General features: G+C 43.6%; 1 protein-coding gene across 2 annotated transcripts in view; it reads right to left on the reverse strand.

Moving 5' to 3' along the window:
• Positions 1-47: 47 nt before the first annotated feature.
• Positions 48-17,180, reverse strand: part of btbd11b (BTB (POZ) domain containing 11b) — a 72,098-nt gene continuing 54,965 nt past the window's right edge. Inside the window, exons 4-17 of one of the 2 annotated variants that reach the window (XM_084364726.1) lie at positions 12,716-12,868; positions 12,256-12,421; positions 10,756-10,845; positions 8,302-8,403; positions 6,971-7,064; positions 6,685-6,820; positions 5,252-5,472; positions 4,973-5,151; positions 2,849-2,954; positions 2,436-2,538; positions 1,981-2,062; positions 1,836-1,904; positions 1,529-1,642; positions 48-1,399 (exon numbers count right to left, since the gene is read on the reverse strand). In XM_084364726.1, coding sequence (XP_084220852.1) covers positions 1,190-1,399; positions 1,529-1,642; positions 1,836-1,904; positions 1,981-2,062; positions 2,436-2,538; positions 2,849-2,954; positions 4,973-5,151; positions 5,252-5,472; positions 6,685-6,820; positions 6,971-7,064; positions 8,302-8,403; positions 10,756-10,845; positions 12,256-12,421; positions 12,716-12,868 — 1,825 coding nt within the window. In that variant the 3' untranslated portion in view covers positions 48-1,189. The remainder of the gene's footprint in view (positions 1,400-1,528; positions 1,643-1,835; positions 1,905-1,980; positions 2,063-2,435; positions 2,539-2,848; positions 2,955-4,972; positions 5,152-5,251; positions 5,473-6,684; positions 6,821-6,970; positions 7,065-8,301; positions 8,404-10,755; positions 10,846-12,255; positions 12,422-12,715; positions 12,869-17,180) is intronic. The other variant, XM_084364727.1, reaches the window with a different exon arrangement.

Genomic DNA, 17,180 nt, shown 5'->3' on the forward strand with positions numbered 1-17,180 from the left:
CCCAACTCGAGACTGCACCAGAAGAAACCTGAGAGCGGATTCACAGCGTTCTTTATATTAATCTTTATAGAGGAAAGATAAAACAAGTCACACGTACACAAGTCATGTGGTGTCAGCTGACAGCATAAAGTCATAAAGTCTCTCACACGTGAAATGACCACACCGATCTGACCGTTACACATTTAGTGACTCATGCTCGTGATGAAAAAATGTCCTCGTCCACCGTCCAGTCGTACGAGCGTGGAAGCAGTTCCTCGATGTCATCGGCTCAAACAGAAACAAAACAAAACACAGTCATCCCTCCGACATGCAACATTTAAACACAGATATTTAAAAGATGAGCTTCTTGTTTTGTACAGCGATATCCAACAGTAAGACACATGAGAAAAACATCTGTGGATATATATACATTAACTTACATTATCAATAGCTCTGTTTTTTTTATCAACAATATTTACACAGGAAGGAAAAAAGTCTTCTCTCCCACCCCGGTACCCAAAGTCACATGGTCACAGTCCCTCGTTTGCGTCAGTCACATTACAGGTACGTCTCAGTTCTTCGTCTTGTTTGGCTTTTAAAGAGTAATCAGCACATTTTAATGCTAAGTGACTGACAAATATACAAATTAGTAACTCTGTACAGGTCCACGTGTTAAAGCAAATAATCACAACATGAGGCAGCAGTTCTTCCTCGTACACTGATGGCTTATCACATTACGCTGAGGTTGGTCTACCGTCCCAGCACATGGAGACATGCGTTCAGACGCCGGTTGCAAACTCGTCCTCCGTGCTCCCCCGCCCGACCCGTTCAGTGCGACATGTAACTACGTAGCAGAGAAATCCTTTGCTGAATGAGGGACATTAGTTACAGTAATGTATGTTAGTGGCAAGTTGTGGCATTACACAGCTATCTTATGACAGTCATTGTATGTTACTGTGATTCATAGTTGACAGATATCAACAAGGCAGACAGACAGACTCGTAACCATCTGCGCTATGATAACAAGAAGCATGTTAGCAACTCTCACAGAGACAAAGATCCGAACCGGACAGTCCTACGCGTCTTATTTTTCTCTTTCATTTGCGATGATCCATCTTTTTAAGATACATCTCAGTACAGTGTGATGTCTCTGACGTGTCTCTGATGAAAAGTCTGTGAGCGTCACTGTGTTCATAAAAAGGTCAGGAGATCAGACGATGGATCCCTTGGAGGAGGACAGGTGGATGGACTGGATGCGGACGGCCAGGGTTTTCTCCAGGTCCCGCAGGATTTCGCAGCCGGGGCTGTCGGGAGGCGCGTCGTACAGCAGCAGCTTGAACGGCTCCAGCTCGATCAGCATGACCATGTTCTTCAGGAAGTAGCCCTCGATGTAGGACGCCAAGTCTGGAGCATCGAGGAACTATGAAAAAAAAGAGGGGGAAACATGTTTCTCGCTGAAATGTGAAATAAAGTGCAACAGTAGTGTCATGCATAGTTTCAGTTTGTACTGTCCGGTCATATTCGTGTGGGTGTTTTCATTTCTTTGCACCTTGGTGTGGTTGTAGATCTCCACACACGTCTCAGTGTTTATGTTCTTGGAGCAGATAATCTCACAGTGCCTCTGCAGAGCCTCCAGCTGGAAAAACTTGGCTGCAGACAGAAGCTGAATAAAAATAAATAAAACAACAACTCAAATTAAAATTTAGTGTCTGTTTTATATTTGATCACAGACATAACTGTAATATCCAAAACAGTGTAATATGCATAGATGACCTTGAGACTGTAAACTGGCTCATAGTTTAAAGGTTTGTTAAGCTTTATAGTTGATGGCAGTAAAACTATAATGATGATCTAACCTCCATAACATCTGTGTTCCTGATGTGCAGGGCATCCGTCCCTCCACAGTACAGATACTGCATCACCAGCTGAAAGGAAAGAAACACATATTGCACGGCTGCCGTACAAGGACGAATACAGTATGAATTTATGAGTATGACTCACCTGAAAAATATGATATTTGACATTGCTGATTTCAATGCACGTGTTTTCACCACAAGGTCTGTTTGCTAGAAGAGTTTTAAACCTTGAGAGAGAAAAAAGGGAGACATAAAGAGAGAGAAATCACAGAAATCACTGTGAATAGCGTGGAGGTAAAGCACGAGCCTTGATACAACCACTATACATTAATGGCCGAGTTTTAAAAAGAGTTATTGGCATCGTGTCAACAGCACATCTCAGTGATGTGTCACGTCTCTTCAGTCACTTCATGACGGGACTGATCGGTCATCATCAATGCAACATGACTCGGGAGTGAAGTGGACGTCCTGTGAGGATCCCAGGCGGCAGGACGTTAAAGGGGTTTATGGATCAGCAGGAAGAGAAACACAGTGTGTGAGGCCGCTTGGTCGTGGCTGTGTGAATTAACTGATATTAACTGATGTTTTTAGTGAGCGTACCTGTTGGAAGCAGTGAAGAGCAGCACTTTGTGGGCATAAAAAGGCTTCCCCTCCACCAGGAAGGTCACATCTGACATCTCCTTATTGTTCAGGAAGTGAGGATCTGGAAGACACATGGCCAGAAAAACTTGATGTTTTTCTGATTATCATAAAGAACAAAAATATACAGGGTGTCCACACTTAGCCTTACTAGCCAGTCTAGGCTCACTTCTGCTGCATGTTTGCTTTCTTTCCTGCTTTCTGTTCCTATCTCTGGACACTAGATGGCGGTATGTGCACTTCCCATATTCCCGCATAATAAATTGAGACCCTACATCCAAGTAGTGCTTCTGTCCTGCTTAATGCTGCGTTTTCACATTGTTAATCAGTATTTTACAGGTAAAAAGAAAGAAATCATAAAGACAGGCGCTCACCCAGGCGTGACGACTGCTTCCTCTTGATCTCTGCCAGTTTGGGGATGGGGTACGGCCCGTAACACTGGGTGAAGATCGCAGACAGCTGCTGGCTGATCACCTCATTCTGACAAAACACAGACGGAGTAACAAAACATCAGAGAGGGAAAGTTGCCTGGGCGGGAAGTGCTCAGCCAACATCCAGGAGTTCATGTTACGCAAGAAGATGGGAGCACTCACTGTAATGATCCTCTCCTACACAAACATCCCCACAACACAATTATCAGCACAGTGAGAGGGTTTAACTTCTGCATCGCACTCCACTTTATTCAAGCTCCAGTAAGCCAGATATTTATGGTTATCTCACACCTTTTGACAGGAGATCAGATGAATATCAGGCTCATCTCTTACACCCACTGTTCCCTCGGAGATTACTATAACGGGGGGGAACGCGGTGACAAGCCGAGCTACCGTAGGAGTGTGAGAAAGAGACAGACAGCAGTGTGAGATCTCTGTTCTCCTTACATTTAACTTCCCGCGTGTCTCTGTGTGTGGTGCAAAAACCCAGGGAGGAGGAGGAGGAGGGGCAGTGGCATTCAGCTGCAGCACCGGTGCGCAACGCTACAAGCCCCACGTGTGCAGTCGGACTGCAAACTCTTACTGAGGCATGACGCCGACAAACAGCCATTAACAGCCACCTATTCCACCTGGAGCTGAAGGTACATTTCTCTGCAACCTTCCCCCACATTCACCAACGTGTGACAGTGTGAAACAGGTAGGTAGGCATGTAGGTAGATTGACCTGAGATGAACTGAAAGTGAAGTGAAACAAGATGATTTGAACTGATACATATTTGATAGGCTCCTGCACCTCCTGTAGTCACAATCACATACATGTTGTGTGATATCTAACGCCATCCATCCTGTCCTATCCCTCGTTTGCAGACGCTTTAAATCTGATTCTGAAAAGAGAGAGACAGTTATGTCTCACAGTGACACCTGAAGTGTAATTAAAGCTCTGAGTTTTGTGCACTCGATGCGAGCTGAGCTGACATGTGGCGGTGTGATGCTTTTTAATTTCCAAATATTTTGGTAAGTGGGCATTTGTGCTGCGAAATGATGGAGTGATGGTTAATTAAAGAAGCGAGTCTGTCCATCAGACAGACAGACAGACAGAACGTGTCAGTTTGGTTTCTTAGCCAGCTGCTTTCTGCAGATGTTGCAGACCTCTCCCTGCTGATTTTGAGTGATTATTGTGAACGCTCTGATTAATAAATGTAAATAAATAATGCTCAGCTTGTAGCAGTTTTCTTTGAACTGCTGGTTCCCAGGCTGAGTTAATGTGAACTGTATTTCACTAAATGAAATCCTGTTAAGGTTTCGGTGGAGCCGAGGCAGCAGACTCTCTGGCAGAGGGAAGATGAACGACCCCTACCTTGATGTCTCCGGTCCTCACGGGGGAGTAAACAGCGTCAGTGGGCCCCTGTGACGCCCTCGTAGAGACGAGGGTCACAGGCTGCCATCATATTTTAGCCGAGACAGAGACAAGGACTGACAATGCAACGCTCCACTGAAGGCTAAGACGGCGAGTGTGTGTGTGAGAGAAGAAATACTGCGGGTATGAGACTGCACATGCATACAAGTCTCTGCAAGTCTGCTTGTGTGTTATTTATGTTTGTGTGTGTGTTTGTGTGTGTGTGCACTGCAGTGTTTCTTCTCATATCAGCACTGACAGCAGAGCTCATCTCGCCGGCAGGGCAGCGCAAAGCCAAGACAAAGCAGACAAAACAAACAGAGGTGCCAGACGGGATGGTGATGTGCTCTTTCAAATCTAATATGGCCTACCAAGGGGATCGTGAGCTTAAGTAATGAGACAGGGCCCTGATCTAATGAGCAGCAGCGGAGAGGAGCAGGAGGGGGAGGATGTCATACATCATTTTCATTTTAGGTAATTGATATTGAGTGGGCCTCTGGGGCTGTGTCAGTCTCTGTGAAGCTGATGACCTGACTACCTATTGACAACCATCACAAAAAGAGACGAGCTGAGCAAACAGCAGCTCGATCTGACATCACAGAAGAGATTTTAACGTCGCTGAGGTTTATGATCTTTGGATGTATCGTGACGTGGCACGCGTGTTGTCTCTACCTTGCTGGCTCTGAGGATCTGGAACATGAGCGGCAGGCCGTGCGTGATGAGCTCCTCGGTGTACTCCTCCTCCTCGATGCAGCTGAACTCTTTGAGCAGACCCTGGATCAGCGGCCGGCGGTGCTGATGGAAACATGTGCGCAGGGACTCCAGCCAAGTGTGCAAAGTCCACGGGATCCCTGAGAAATGGAGACGGATGTAAACACACATGAAAACACATCAAACATGCACACAGGAGACATGAATGTTGCATACATAATGTTGTTTATGGAAACTAACCGAGGCTCCGGATGTCGATGGTGATGTCGACGTGCCCGTGCTCTGAGCTGTGGTACATGGCTTCTTTCAGGGCTTTGAGTTTGGCCTTCCCGGTTCTGATCATGTCGATCTGAGACGGAGTTCTGCCTTCCAGCTCCGAACCCTCGGCCAGAATCTCCTCCAGGGATACGATGTCTCCTTTCCCTTTCTCTGTGTGGGACAGCAGCTTACGGAAAACATTTCTGGACGAACAAAAACAAAAACACACAAGAAAGACATTCAATTTGATTGGACTGTACAGATTGTAGACAGTACCACTTAATTGCTTTTTTTATTGCAAGAGTTTTTCTCCTGTCCAACGTCACCACAAGTGACAAACGTGCATCCATTTTATAATACATGCGTCTGTGTTTTTTAAAAATATCGAGTCTTACAGACGTCATTACTGAGAGCGATCTGAAAGTCTCAAAGCTTTGATTGTTATTGTATCATACAGTTCAATCTGATTGACAAATATGGTCACATTATAGATTTTTAAACTGGACTTCTACATTTAGTGTGAAATTTATGTAAGTGACTCGAGATAATAAGCTAAACTCATTTCTTTATATCCAACTAGACAACCAGAAAAGGGCGTCAATCATGTGCTAAATGTTTTTAATCTGGGTCATTTTGTGAAAAATGGATAAAAAGTCAGTGAGTGATGCCCATTCTTTTATTTATTAGCTTACATCTCATAAAATATAGCTAGACTTCAGCAGCATTTCAGGTTAAATTCTTTATAATTTTTTAAGAAGTTTAAAACTTGTCAGGGATCTGCAACCTGATGAAGGTCTAAGTACCGAAACATTGCAAAGGCGTGCAAAAGCTGCACTCTGTAAGCTTGTAGGGGAAACAGTAATGAAATGAAGTTTGCACGTGTCATATTTATATAAAGGCAAGTGGAAATAAAGGCCCTGTAACATAAAGCCTTGCCAAACACTATCCTGCATACACGCATATGTCTGTATTATCAACATGGAAAAGAAAAGTTAAAAACGTGTATTGTCTCGGCACACATTGGCAAAGATTCACACGATACTTGCGATGAATTTAATGTGAACTTCATGAATTTTCAGAAGTCTTCAGTCTAAATTAAATTCTCTTTATTTTCATATTTTTAAGATGGCTGTGCGGTTTTGTATTTTTGACGCTGGATCGTGAAAAACAAAAGTGTGCACCAGCCGGAAGGAGACGACAGGAGTTCAGTCAAAACCAATTCAACAGATGAGGAGTCAAATTCATGGACATGCTCTGTTTGTGAGTCTGTTTGTGCACAAACAAGATAATATGCTGAATACACAGTGTGAGCCGACTGTGCTTGTGTATCTTCTGTTCATCCTCTCGGGAGTGTGTGCCAATGATTCAACATGAATGTGTGTGTGTGTGAGTCTGTGTGTGTGTGTGTTACCTACCTGTGCCCGTGAGCTGCTGCCAGGCTGTAGGAGTTCATGTCTCCCTGCGCCGCGGTAGAGATGCCGTTGCGGTACATAGTTCCCACCATGGGGTCGGCACCCCGCTCCAGCAGCAAACTCACCAGCTCAAAGTTTCCTGCGTGAGACGGAGACGGTGGAATAAGACATCTGATCATTATTCTGCATGTCGCCTCCCGCTGACAGTCAGGTGTTGCTGTCAGCTGGTTACAGAAGGTGTCGGCGTGCTACAGTACAGACGGACGGGAGTCACGCTGCGTCTCTGTACCTGCAGCAGCAGCCAGCTGCAGCGGGGTCTCCGTGTAGTTCTCCATCCCGTCCTGCAGGGACCCCTCCACGTTGGCTTTGGCATCCAGCAGCAGCTGCAGAGGTGGTCGGGGGTGGTGGCACAGAGGGGAGAGAGAGGAGGGTGAGGAGGGTGAGGAGAGGAGGAAGAGTCAGTTTCTCTCATCTGATGGCATGTTTAAAAAATATGTCATCAGGAAGAGTGAATATTTAACTTTTACACTAGTAGCTTATGACAAATTTAAAGGAATAGTTCAAGGTTTTGTGTCATACACCTTTGTGCTTCCTTGCTGAGAGTCAGATGAGAAGATTGATTTATTTTATAATATATTATGTTAATTAGTGAGCTTTAGAGGGGCTGGTAGGCTGATTTTGTTAGTTTCGACAGAGCCAGGCTAGCTGTCTTTATGCTACGTGCAAGCTAAGCTAACAGTTCATGAGAGCGGTTTCAGTATAACTGAAGTTAATAAGCCTATTTCCAAAAATGTTAAACTATTTGTTTAATGTCTGTGAAGTAAATGCAGCGATAAGATCTACAAGAATAAAGGCCACGTCTCTCACATGTATTTTACTGTCTTATGAACTTGTTATTATCATTTTAACTGTAATTTGTTGCATATTTTAACATTTAAAGTCTTTTAATTATATATAACACGGCTCATACATCGGCTGACATTTATCATTCATAAACGAGGCTGTGATCCTCCTTCTTGTAAGTGAGAGAATGATCTCATAACGTCGTGTCATCTAATGACTTGGCATTTAAAAATTAATATCTTGGTAAAGTGAGAGTGACATTAAAGATATGAGTGAACACTTTGACTCTGAATTGAATCTTTTTAACTGCTTTTTTTCTTAATTCTGACAGTTTGATGATAAACATCTTTTCCATTAGAAATTAACGATTCAAAATCCACTGGACGAATCATTTAGAGGACAAACTGAATCAGTTAAATGAGTTCGATAACAATTATCCTGCTGTGTTTCCACTCTCCACTCGCTCAAAGCTAAACAGTCTGATCCATTTGCTCTAAAATGCAAATTGACAGGAGGGCCGTGTTGTTTCCGACCCGGAGATTGACTGATTAAATGGCCTCTTAAAAAGCATCACGTTGCACATCACATTATTAGCATCTCAATTAGTTAGAAAAATGAAAAATAACAAAAGAGAGACAGGAGAGAACTCATAGTGGAGAACCATTATCATCATCACCACCAGGAAAGCTTCGATGACAAAAAAATGACAACGATGACCAACCATGAGCTGAAGCACAACGACAGGTCGAGATGAGAGAATCACAGGTGAGTCACTACCTGCACCACAGGCACATGTCCGTGTAACACAGCGAAAGTGAGGGGCGTCGCCTGCCGCGTTTCGGGAAAGACTGAGGGGTGCTTGTGCACTGAGTTTGGCACCTGGGGAGGGGGACACAAGGTAGGGTGGGTTGGGTAGGTAGGAGGGAGAAAGGTGGAGGGAGAGAGATACGAAGCCATTAAAACTACGACACGGTCTGACGGAGAGCAAGACAAGAAGCTGCGGGGAGGAGAGAGAAGGGGGGGAGGACAGGAAGCTCTACAGGAGAAACTGGAGTAATTAACTAGGAACCCCGGGGCTGCAGAGGACATCCTGTCACTGTGCTCGCCTCCTAATGAACACGATGGATTGATCTGTCTAGTTAGTCCTAATGGTTTCACTCTGATCTTTCCATCCTCTGCTGTGGGTTTTTCTGCGACAGGGCCGTGACCCTGACCCCTCTAAGACTCGTCTCTCTCTGGTCAGGCTGCCGTGGAAAAACTATGGGCCACATGAAAAGCAGGACAGACATGAGACTCAGGCACGGGAACAAAGCACAAAGGCACAGTCGACGAGTGAAACCACAAAATATTTCTTCTTTCTCAAGGTTTATTGGTGTTTATTGGTCTTAGTTTTCCTCTATAACTGCAACTCTTCAGCACTTTTAGTCAGACTGACTGCAGATTTTTTAAGATAAAGCAACTTTATCCATTACTACAAGAAACAGCACCTACAGTACACTGCTGCTAACGCCTCTGTAGTGGGCTAACATTCAATTAATCTTTAATAAGTGGCACATCTACTGTTAGTTAAACTTTAGATAATAGTTATTCCACTTTATAAACCATGTGTTAAGCAGTTGTAAAGGTTAATAAACATCATTTTCAGCTATAATAGCATCCAAATAATGTTTATAGATGAACTGCACTGTGTTAATTAACCATTTATAAAGTATTACAAACATTAGTTGCAACTTGACAATAAGCAGTTGCTAAATAAATGGTTTATAAAGCGTTTCATTGTTTGTTAACAGTAACAGTTAACATATTTTCTCTTTTTCCCTGCAGTGCATTTTATTCATCTAGATTATTTTGGTGTACCAACATAAAGTGGCGTCTACTCACGGACGAAAGGCTTGATGGAGACATTAATGGATTTCTCCTCAGCTGAGCTTTAACGTTCAAGATTAGCTCAGTTAGCCTTTCGTCCATTGCGCAGTGATACTGTGGGCGGGTGTTGTTTAGGAGAAAGAAATAGTTCCTACGTTTGAATGCTCAAAATGAAGAGTTTCGCGTCGAGCAACACAAACAAAGCGCTATCTAGTTTTAAAAGATTAGGGGGACGGCATCTTTAAAAGTCAGAAACTCACACCTAAACAATCTAGCTTGATAAAAAGCACTGCAAGGGAGGTTAGGGTGAACTGTACCTTTAATGGTTGACAAGTTCCTCATTACTGCTGGATTTGTGCCCCTTTGCTTCAAACCTTATTGCCCTAAAACTCAGTTGCTGCACATGGTAGCATAGGTTAATGTAAAATCCAATATATTGTGATTACTTTATACGTTTCTGCAGAGTATCAGTGTCATTAACACCATTTTCCTCCCTCCTTGTTCCCCACAGTGTTGTTTTCTTCCACTGTATCAACACTTAAATTCCAGCAGTGAGTGTTTTAATGGTGCCTGACGCTGCCCAGCGGCTGAAACAAACATGTTTGCACACATCAGAGGCAAACAGCATAAAAACGGTCTGGGGTTTAAAACCAGATGCACGGACTGAATTTGATAGCGTGGTCTTTATATTTCAGTCGACAGCGCTTTGTGCTCTGGCCAGGGGTCATGAATCGCAGCGGACTGCAAATCAACTCTGACACACAATGGCTGATGGTACATGCTGATGCCGAGGTGACTAACAAAGACCGTGAGGACCGTGAGATCATGAGGCCTTAACTGAACCACCACTCTGAAGTCAGCCGCAGAGTCGAAGGACTCTGTGAGGAATTCAGTTTGCTTTAAGTCAGGCGGTCTTTATCGCTTTTTTCGCCCCCCGACGGAGAAAAAAAATGACTCAGCAACAAACCTTTTGCGTCACGTTTTTACGCTCCAAATACTCAAGTGAGTTTCGCTGCTTGTACAATGTCAATCTACAAATCCTTTACTGTGGAAGGGCGGTCAGGGCCTCATGATCTCCAGCTCTTATACATTCAGACACATGGGAGGGAGATGAGAGACAACATGATCGGTTCTCCCCAATCTAAAGCTAAACACAGAGTTTTCAGTGCTTACAAATAGTGACATATTAAGGAAATGCAGATGTCTCTAACTAAAATGTAACTTTATAAACACCTTCTATAGAAAGTTAAAGATGAGGGTCGTGTGTACTCTGTTCTTCTCTGTGCGATTTTATAATCCTTCCTTCATTTGACTTTGATCTACCCAGTGTCCAAACCAAAATAGCAGCAGTCTATAAGCACTGACCTCGCTGTTAATATCGGCTCCGGCGTCCAGCAGCATCTGTACCATGGCCTCGTCTCCACGGACACAAGCGTACATCAATGGGGTCATCCCCTACGAGAGCACAGGCGCACACAACAAGAGCAAACAGAAACATTTCACAAGTTAAAGACACACTCCCACATTTTTATCAAACCTTTACATCCAGGATTAAATCGATTCCCTGTAAGACTCGCTTTCACTGTGCTATTCGGGCTGCCGCTGATTTAAAGCCCAACGCGCAGCTGAAACAGCAAAGGGGATTTGTTTTCCCTGGTAGCTATCGGTGTCTCTGTGGAACAACAGGAGCATCGGTGGAGACTTTAAACCTGCAAAAGTAAAAAAAACCCTTTGATGGAGGAGGTAAAAGAGGCAAAGACAGTGCACATACGGAGCAGTCACTTCAATGTTTTGTCGAAATCTGTTCCCCAACTGACGTGTGTCTCTCTTACCACTGGATATTTTACTCTACCTTGGGGTCTGTAGGTCAAACTGGAATATTTACAGTTGTTTCAGATATCCAGACTGCTACGAGTGGCCATGTTGCTAACGTTAGCAGCAAGAAAGTTTCTGCCAGCGTTAGCAGTTTGTTTGTCTGTGTGACGGCGGCGCCAACATTAATACAGTAACTCTTGGCAATGTTAGTGGATGTTGGAAGATTCTCTGTTCTCTTGGTTCGGTAATTTAAGCCGTCACCAGGAGTACTGGTACTTGGTAGCTTTCCCTGTTGCCGGTGTTGGTACCAGAACAGGAGGATCCTGCTCTCTGCCCGTTCTCTTTATGGACTTCTCTGTCCTGATTGGTTAAAGTGGACAGGAATACCAGAAAATGAGTGTGTAGGAGAGCCAGCGGTCGCTCTATAACAGTGATTACTGTTGGGATATAGATCTATTTAACACCTTTAACAAGAAAATAACGCTCACGGCAACTTTAACAATGAATCAGTATAAAGCAAAGCTTGACTTCTGGCCTGCTCTTAACTTATCCTTGACAGCTCCTCTCCTGGTACCTTGAGTCTGATGAGAGTAATATTGTGCTATTGATCGTTTGAAAGGACACCTTATGAATGAGGATCTCCTCTGGGCCACCGGGGACGTCAGCACACCTTGTCTGACAGAAACATACAGTACCAGACTCTAGTTTCTGAAAAGTTTCTGCTTATCAGCCTCCAACTACAGTAAGTGCTGATTTTCCCACACAGAAAAACAGGAGTTACACATGCAGTAATCCCCCGATGATTTACTGTACTGGAGGTGGTGGTCGTTGATATAATACGGAGCATCTTGGCAGGAAGGCTGCAGGAAAAATATATGTCAGAATGAAGCGTTAATATTCATGAGCGCCTCTCTGCTCACAACTCGCTCAAAGGTGAAGGAGCCACAGTTTACCAAGCAAACCAGATTTTCTGTTTCACAGGCTGTGTGTGTGTATGAGTGTAAATGTGCCTGCATATGCATTATTTAATGTGTTGACTGTCTCTCTAACCTGCTCACTCGTGCTGTTGATGCCATCGGGCCCCAGCAGGTTGACAGCCTGCTTCACCAGGTCCGTGCGTCCACAGCTGAGCATACGGAAGCCCAGGTCCTGCAGGAACTTTGCTTCAGTGGAGGCAGCATCCAGTTTCCTCGAGGCGCAGAAGCAGTCATCCGTTCTGAAGGGCGAAAGCACACAAAAGTGATTCACAGAGCAAGCAAGACCGTTTCAGACTGTTTGCAATGCGCCATGTTTTCCCTGAACACCTGACGAGCTTTATTTTTTCAACACTACAGGGAGATGAGCGCGCAGGAAATGTGAGTATCACTTCTTGCTCTTATCTCTTATCACTGACGTGCATGTGTGTGTGGCTGTTCACACGTGTGCGCCTGCTGGTGTTTTATTTATGTGCATATGAGGAGGTTTTGCGTGCACAGCCTGAGGGGCGAGCGCACGCTGCTCACAGCCGTACCGAAGCTGACGGGGCTCGCAGTCCACCCCGGGCAGCAGCAGCCTGGCAGCCTGCCGGACGTCATCGCTGTCCACAGAGAAGCTGCGTCTGTGCTCGCTGTGGACCACAGCCACACGCACCCACTCCATCAGAGGCGGCAGCACCATGAACGGCCTGTAGGGGGAGATAGAAGCACATGTTCAGGCCACCAGAGACATCACATTTTGAACTTCAGTCATCCTCAGTACTTAGTGTGCCCAGGCACACTTGCAACAGAAAATCCACCTTATGCAGAATTTGCATAAGTTATTTTGGAGATCTTGCCCGGTGTAGCGGATGTTTGAGAACAGGATGAACTCCGTCTAGAAAGATGAAACTCAAAGGCCCAAACTGAGAATGTCACAGACACTTTGATGTGAGAAGAGCCAAACGGAGCAAGATCAGAGAATGTACAACACATATAGAAAGCTACTGTCTGAGTGAAGTCTGAAGCGTCTGATCAGCTGATCAGCTGTCTGTGTTGAGTCTGATGATGCTCAGCTGGTTAAACTGAAGAAGCTCTTATCTACAGTGTGCTATAACCCCACACACCATATATGGCTGATGCACAATAATGGTGTGGGTTTGCCTCAAAATGCAATCATGGAGCTAAAACAGTCATAGTGCATCATCATAACACTTTACAGGAAGCGCACCGCAATTGCTTCGCTTCTAATCTATTTTGCAAGACGTTATTAAGGTCGTACGAACATAACGGTGGTCTCTGTAAACAGAATGGATAGTGAGAGTGCGGGTTATTGCATGCCAGCATACAGTATTTATGAGAGCTCACCATGTGGTTAAAGTAAACAAAGGGGGTTTATTGGTATTTTTTCTCAGACCTACTGTACAACAGAGCTTAGTAAGAGGCAGGACATCGTAGTTGATCCTGACACCGAACAGAGCTGAGAGAGAAACACAGAAGAAACAGAACCACAGTCTCACTGAGATAAAAAAACTGTAGAGTGAGAACTTGGTTCTGCAGAACTCGCAGCTCTGACGATGAACAAAAAGAGCCTCTCTTCCTGTCCACCTCCCCCCTCCACTCATCCTGCGTCAGTGTTTACTGCAGCCACATGGACTCCATATGCACGGATATACATATGCATGATGTCACCTTTTAACCTTCGTTACTGTACTGGCGGCATGTTATGGATATAAATACACACAATGCTGTCATATATACATTATGCTAAACATAACCACACTCTTACACTTAATCGCTACAGAGAGCAGTGCGTCATTCAAAGGACTTTGTGGGTATGAATGCTGGTCTAACACATTGTATATAAGGCTGTTATTGACTATCATGATGCGTATGATGCAGTCATCATGACCTGAGACTATATGTTGTCTTAGATTTTGGATATTGTTGTGTCGTAAGTAGGACATAGGTAGTTTTTAAAAAATATTGAGGTCATGCCCCCCACCCCCACCCACCCATCGAGAACATTTTGAATACTATAGTATAAATAAATAAATAATATCAGCTCCAGCAAATAGATGAAAATTGGACTCAAAGTCCGACAGAAGAAGAAGAAGATAAGTAACAAATATGGCCAGTTTGACTTAAATTCATTAACTTTTTCCTTTGCTAAAAAGAACTTGGGTAACATTTTATAATAATCATCATTAATAAATAGTAAATTTATAGTTTATTAGATTTATTTAAGTAAGAAACAATGAAATGGTTCCTAAACCATTAATTAAGCAATTGTAAATATTAAAAACCTCCAAATAATGTTTAACTACACAGTATTTATTAAAAAATACAAAGTACAAAGTATTATGAACATCAATTGCAAAAACAATTGCTAATAAATAATTTATAAAGCATTTCATTGCTTGTTAACAGTGAGTTAACTCCTCCTCCTCTCTGTTTGCCTCTCTGCTCTGCCTGTGTGTGTGTAGCTCACCCCGCCCTCAGTCAAACAGACAGAGTCGATTATTTTTTAGTGAAATCTTCCCGAACCTTTAAGATACGGGCTTTAAAGAAAGTTTTATGGCTTCGTTATCAATTTGTAAACTCATCGGTCTGAACAGAAAGTGTCAAATGTGACAATTTCATTATTTTTTTCCACTATGTATCTTTTTAATCATATAAAACAATATTCAGCTCATATCATTAACAATCTCCTTTGATTCAGCTCGTTTGAATGCTGCTGAAGACATAAGCCGGCCGTGTGTTTTGTCTGAGCTGTCACGTATCTATGCTGTGTGTACTTGATGAAACTTGGCCGAGTCCTCCGGGATTCACTGCTCAATACATCACTTTACAAAGGGGTGTCTTCGTGCCTGTACCGTCCTTGACACATGCTCGGCCCACATCTGCCACTCATTGTTAATCAGTCGCTCATCAGTGCTTCTCTGAGCAGTTAACAGTTTAAGCTTTTAAGAAACGCTAACCCTTTTGTTTTACTCACTTCAAAAGGAGCCTGACCTCCAGTCACGTGACGTTATTGGTTCTGCAGGCTTCATTAAAAGCGGCACACAACACCTATTTAAAAGGCAGGCAGCGCACAATGGCAGCAGAAACCCAATGGAGACTGTAGTTCACAAGAAGTTCAAGGTCTCGCTGTTTATAATGCAAAAACGCTTCAATTATTTGGGATCCTGCAGTTTGCTTGAATAAAACAAACAAATACAAACGTGGTTTTTATTACAAATGGTGAACTGGACGCCTGGGACACACAATGAGCTGATAAGTTGCTCCGCTACAGGAGATAAAGTGTGGAGCCCCCAGAGGAGGACTGCTCAGGCTCAACTGTCAGCATTGTTTCCCACCTCGACCGCTAAGCTCGCTGGGATTTCCTCCAAACTGTCGGGAAATACCGAAAACCAGGTCGAGGTTTAAATGCTACAGTGGAATATTGTGAGTGAAAGAGTAAAAAGAAAATAGCTCATAAACGTTGCAGAAAAAAAGCGTCTCATGAGTAGAAATTGTGAAGATTATGTTGACTGTTCTGACTTGTGGGAAAATTATGAAGTGCCCCCCAAAAAAAACTACAGGACGAAGGATCAGGGGAATTAAACACCATGGAAACATTGCCTAATCCTTATGTCATTCACGCATAAGTCACCAACACAAGTCCTACAGCTGCCGGCTGATAATGTCCCACTGTGTCAGCGAAGGCAATTATAAATACTGACTGAGCACATGTCCGTGCACGCCCCGCTTCCTGCTCGCCGCTCAGGTCACCCAGAGGGCTCACTCAAGTAGCCAATAAGTTGACAATTCACTTACATAAAAACTGTACTTTCCTTCCAGAGGAAAACATCTGGTGTGCCACTTCATTCAGGGTCGAGCACAGAGAGCCAAGGAAATATAATAGAAAGCACTGCTGAGGTGTACAGTTACAGCACAATGATCTCTGCAGCTGAGGAGAAATCAGCACTGGATAGTGTCTGTAAAGTTACACACCGAGGCGAGGAGGAGGGCAGACGCATGAATGTGAATAGTGGACGACTAAAGGAAGATTGCACTCTTTCTCTCTGCGGTCTCTCGGTGTTATTTTATTATTGTGCGATGTTTCTCTCCCAGAAAATGAGGTGAAGAGGTCCGATAGATTAATCAATGCCGAACATTTCTATTACTCGCCTTGTTCTGCGCCTCGCTGCATAAACACCAAAACAAATCTCACGGCTTAAACAGGATGGGGGGTTGTAAGTAAGCATCTAGACACTGCAGCTGACAACGTTGTTTCTCCCAGATAGGAAACATAAAGAATGGTTTCTATTATTGTGTTGATATTGTGCTGTATTACCTCCTCATGAGATTTTTTTTTTTCCTGTTACAGCTCCTCTCGTTTTTACATTCCAGTTTCAGGCTGTAAACTGTGTCACAAACCTGCAGATGTCCGCCCTCTCAGCTCCTGATGGAGGCTGATTAAAGCCGTAATTATAGATAAATTAGTGCTCGTCGTTACATAATGGCGCCAGCTTTTAATAAAGATTTTGATAACAGGTTTTCTTTTTAACACAACATTGACATATTCATCACCATTTGAGATGGTATTCTGACATACTCGCTCTCCTTTTACTTCTGTTTTGGTCGCCACCAACTCTTGAACACAAATATCTGGCTCATTAGCTGCTACGTGCTCCATTATGTTCACTAGCTAGTTGCTAACTTTGTCAGTCTGTTTAGTCTAGATTGTTTAGAGCTTTTTTTTTGTGAAAACAGTCACCGACTTTATCTGAAATCAATGCTGATGAGAGTGAAGAACGAAAGTTTCAGGCTGGAAAACCAAAACAAACAGCTGAAAGATGCTAAAACGCTCTGTAGAGCGGAGGAGAACTGCAGATCCTGGTGATAAACTGTGGGTTCGTCATTAAAAACAAGTATAACTGCAATACAGCAACTTTGTTTAGAAGTTGCATGTGATTACAACATTTTTCCACGTGTTGTGGTGGCGCTGAATCCTGCTCGTGAAAATAAGAAAACTTG

The sequence above is a fragment of the Pagrus pagrus genome (assembly GCF_965226575.1).
Source record: "Pagrus pagrus genome assembly, chromosome: 10".
NCBI classification, from domain to species: domain Eukaryota; kingdom Metazoa; phylum Chordata; class Actinopteri; order Spariformes; family Sparidae; genus Pagrus; species Pagrus pagrus.